The 3,006-nt window shown below is 38.8% G+C and overlaps 1 protein-coding gene across 1 annotated transcript; it reads right to left on the bottom strand.

The window, feature by feature from the left end:
• Nucleotides 1-234: 234 nt before the first annotated feature.
• Nucleotides 235-1,711, bottom strand: LOC125007719 (endonuclease domain-containing 1 protein-like). The gene is made up of 2 exons (XM_047584471.1): nucleotides 1,403-1,711; nucleotides 235-990 (listed from the first exon to the last, which is right to left on the bottom strand). Exons 1-2 carry the CDS (start codon nucleotides 1,709-1,711, stop codon nucleotides 394-396), a joined length of 906 nt encoding a protein of 301 aa, XP_047440427.1. The 3' UTR covers nucleotides 235-393.
• Between the last annotated feature and the right edge of the window lie 1,295 nt (nucleotides 1,712-3,006).

Genomic DNA, 3,006 nt, shown 5'->3' with positions numbered 1-3,006 from the left:
AAACTCTCACATTATCGGTTATACATTGGCCACAATTTCTCTTTTAATTCTCAGAAACCATCATTGTTCACGGCCTCATCTTGCCGTCCTAAAATGCAAACACAAACTTTTCACTGTCAGGTTTCACCATCAGTGTAGTTTTCATGTATATCTCTTTTTGTTTAAATCTCTAAAGACATAGCAATCTCTACACATCACCATGAGCACCACTACAGAATAAAAGATGTGAATTCATTGTTTCCACACTTCAGCCTTTATTTGAAAATACACAATATAATATTATGAGCATTCATTTCCCAGCCATCGTGAGATTGATATGAGACATTTAAATTGAACATTTAGTCAGAAACTGAAATCTTATGCTGCCCTTTTGCGTGTGTGTCAGGGGTGAGTTTAAGGCTTGGGACTCTGACAGTCGCCGGAAAACAGGCTGCCTGTCATGCCCAGCCTTTCTCTCAGGAATCTCTGCAGTCTCGGCAAAGACACCCTCCTCACAGCATACGGTGAGGGATTTTCTTCCACAGTGTTGTTGTCGGGGCAAGGACCATTTCTTCCCCATGCACCATGTGTAGGGAAAAAGATTCTCGTATCGTTTGGAAGGTCAGATTTGAAGGATGGGCAGCAGTAAGCAGACCATATGTACTCGGGAATAGACACTCGTCCCTTGAGCAGGCATTTTGACTTATAAGGTATGGTGCCAGTGAGCACATACATCTGTCCATTGCAGTAGGTATTGAATCTTCTCAAAACCTCTGTCTCCAGATCACTCCAGGGCCCGTTGTTGGACTCCGCTTTCTGTGGAACAATGTTTGTCAGAGTGAAGGAGGATGTACGGTCGTCCTCTGTGTTCAGGTGCTGGGATGGAGCGAGATGACCCTTGGTGTAGTTATTATTCGTGTAGTCTTCAGGCACAGCCTGGCTGTTTTTCATGTTTTGGCCAACAGGATTTGGAAAAGGCTTCATTTCAGGATCAGCTGTCTTAGACACCAACTTATTGATGGTGAAAGAAAAACAAATTATGTCTTTATTACACACTCATAAATGTGTTCACTCTTCATATGATAAAAATGTGTGTGTGTGAGTGTGTGTGTGTGTGTGGTTGTGTGTGTGTGTTTGTTTCATTAAATTATTCTATTTGCGCAGACAACTGATTTGCTGATTTGTTTCCCAAAGTTTCCGAACAGTTTACGAGATAACACACCTTTATTGCTGTATAGTATTTGTAAGGATGCTTCATATTTAGCTATTTTTGCATTACATTACATAGGAAACTATACGTAACTATAACTTAATACAAGCAAAAAATACAAGCAACTATACGTGAACATTCCTACTTGGATATTCTCAACAACAGTTCAATAGATATTCAGTTTCAGTGAAGTTATGATTGCTTATATCTTACCTGTGGTTCATACATCCAAGTTCCATCTGGCCTCGGTTCATTTGAGGAGCTCATCAGGTATGCAGAGAACAGTGCTGTACGTTTCTGACGATCATAAAGGGTTGCAAAGCGGTATTTATTTTTGTAGCGCTGGCATATCGCCTTATGTCCGGTTCCAAAACCCCTTGGTGGAGTTCTCTTGTAGAAGAACTTTTGGCACATGGTAAATTTTTTGTCGCTGAGCTCTCCAGAGGTCAGGCCACCAAACCAGGGTAAAAGAAGAAGCAGAGCTCCAGCGGTGAATGGCAGCATCTTCCTTGGAGTCATCATGTACAACAGAGCAGTAACCTGAAAGAGATGTAGAATAGTGCTCCAGACCTCCTCTAGACAAGTCTGTTAACTGGTCTATCCTGCTCTGTGTATTCAGTCACAGACTTGAGTTAAATACTCTTCGTTCAGCCCCTGGGGTGGTGCTTAATCGATGACTGGAAAGTGCAACGTGAATACAGGGATGTCATTTTCACTTCTGCATTTGAACGTGCTGTTTTGGTTACAGTCTTTCTCTTGTTGTCATCGTGTTTTAGATATCTATATGTGAGCTCGCACAATTTTTACTGTGGCGATAAAAGGAAATAATTATTAAACACTGTCAGTCAGCATAAAAAAGAAATGTATCTCACTGCCATTGTTATTGGGATCAATAATCAGTCAATGTACAGTAAATGTAAAGGTCACAATGCATTCAATGCATTATTTTATTTTTTCACACTGAAACATTTGTACCTGGTGGCCCTTATAAAATATACATCAATACAGTATATTGGTAGACTTCGTCAGACAGGGGAATCTTTATCGATTTCCTATTTAGTAGCTGACGGCTTTTAATAAAAGCACTAAAAAGAGCAACTAAACCAACTTCTCAGCATCTCATTTCAGCAGATGCCATTTTTTTTGTATTTTACAATTTATGTTCAAGAGCCATGACTGACTGGTCATAATTACTCATCAAGTGAATACCACTGATAAATTCATTATCATTGCACTTCATCAATATATGGGGGTTGATATATGAAGAAAAATAGATTTGGTGGAAATTTTTTTAAAATTCAGCAGGTGATCAGCCTAAGGAGACATCCAGATGGAGGTGAGTACTGACACTTAATGGAGATTTAAACAAATAAGATAAATAAACCAAAATATGTTTAATGTAACAAAGGAAATACCAAAACTATACTGATAAAGGTCTTTTTCTTACACAGGTGGGATCTTTGCTGTCTCAATCACCTTTGTACTTTAAATGTAACTATACTGCAAAAATGTAAATCTGTATTTAACCCACTAAAACATAAACCAATAAGCGTGTAAATATTAATTTAATATAACTACTATATACATATAGTACACATGAAGGAATGGGATCTGTAGTTACAAATATATAATTTATGTCGGAGCCCATGGAGCCAAGATGTGGGAACGGTATTCCCTGACGACAGTGGCCTCTTTCAGCAGGATAATACGTCCTGTCGTGAAGGAAAATGGTTTAGGAATGGTTTGGGGAACACAACTTCAAGTTGCTTTAAATCAAATGTAATCTTGATGGAACATCAGAGCTAAGTATTTATAGT

The sequence above is a fragment of the Mugil cephalus genome, chromosome 5 (assembly GCF_022458985.1).
Source record: "Mugil cephalus isolate CIBA_MC_2020 chromosome 5, CIBA_Mcephalus_1.1, whole genome shotgun sequence".
NCBI classification, from domain to species: Eukaryota; Metazoa; Chordata; class Actinopteri; order Mugiliformes; family Mugilidae; genus Mugil; species Mugil cephalus.
Note: the sequence above shows the minus strand (reverse complement) of the source record. Positions and strands in the feature narration are given on the sequence as shown.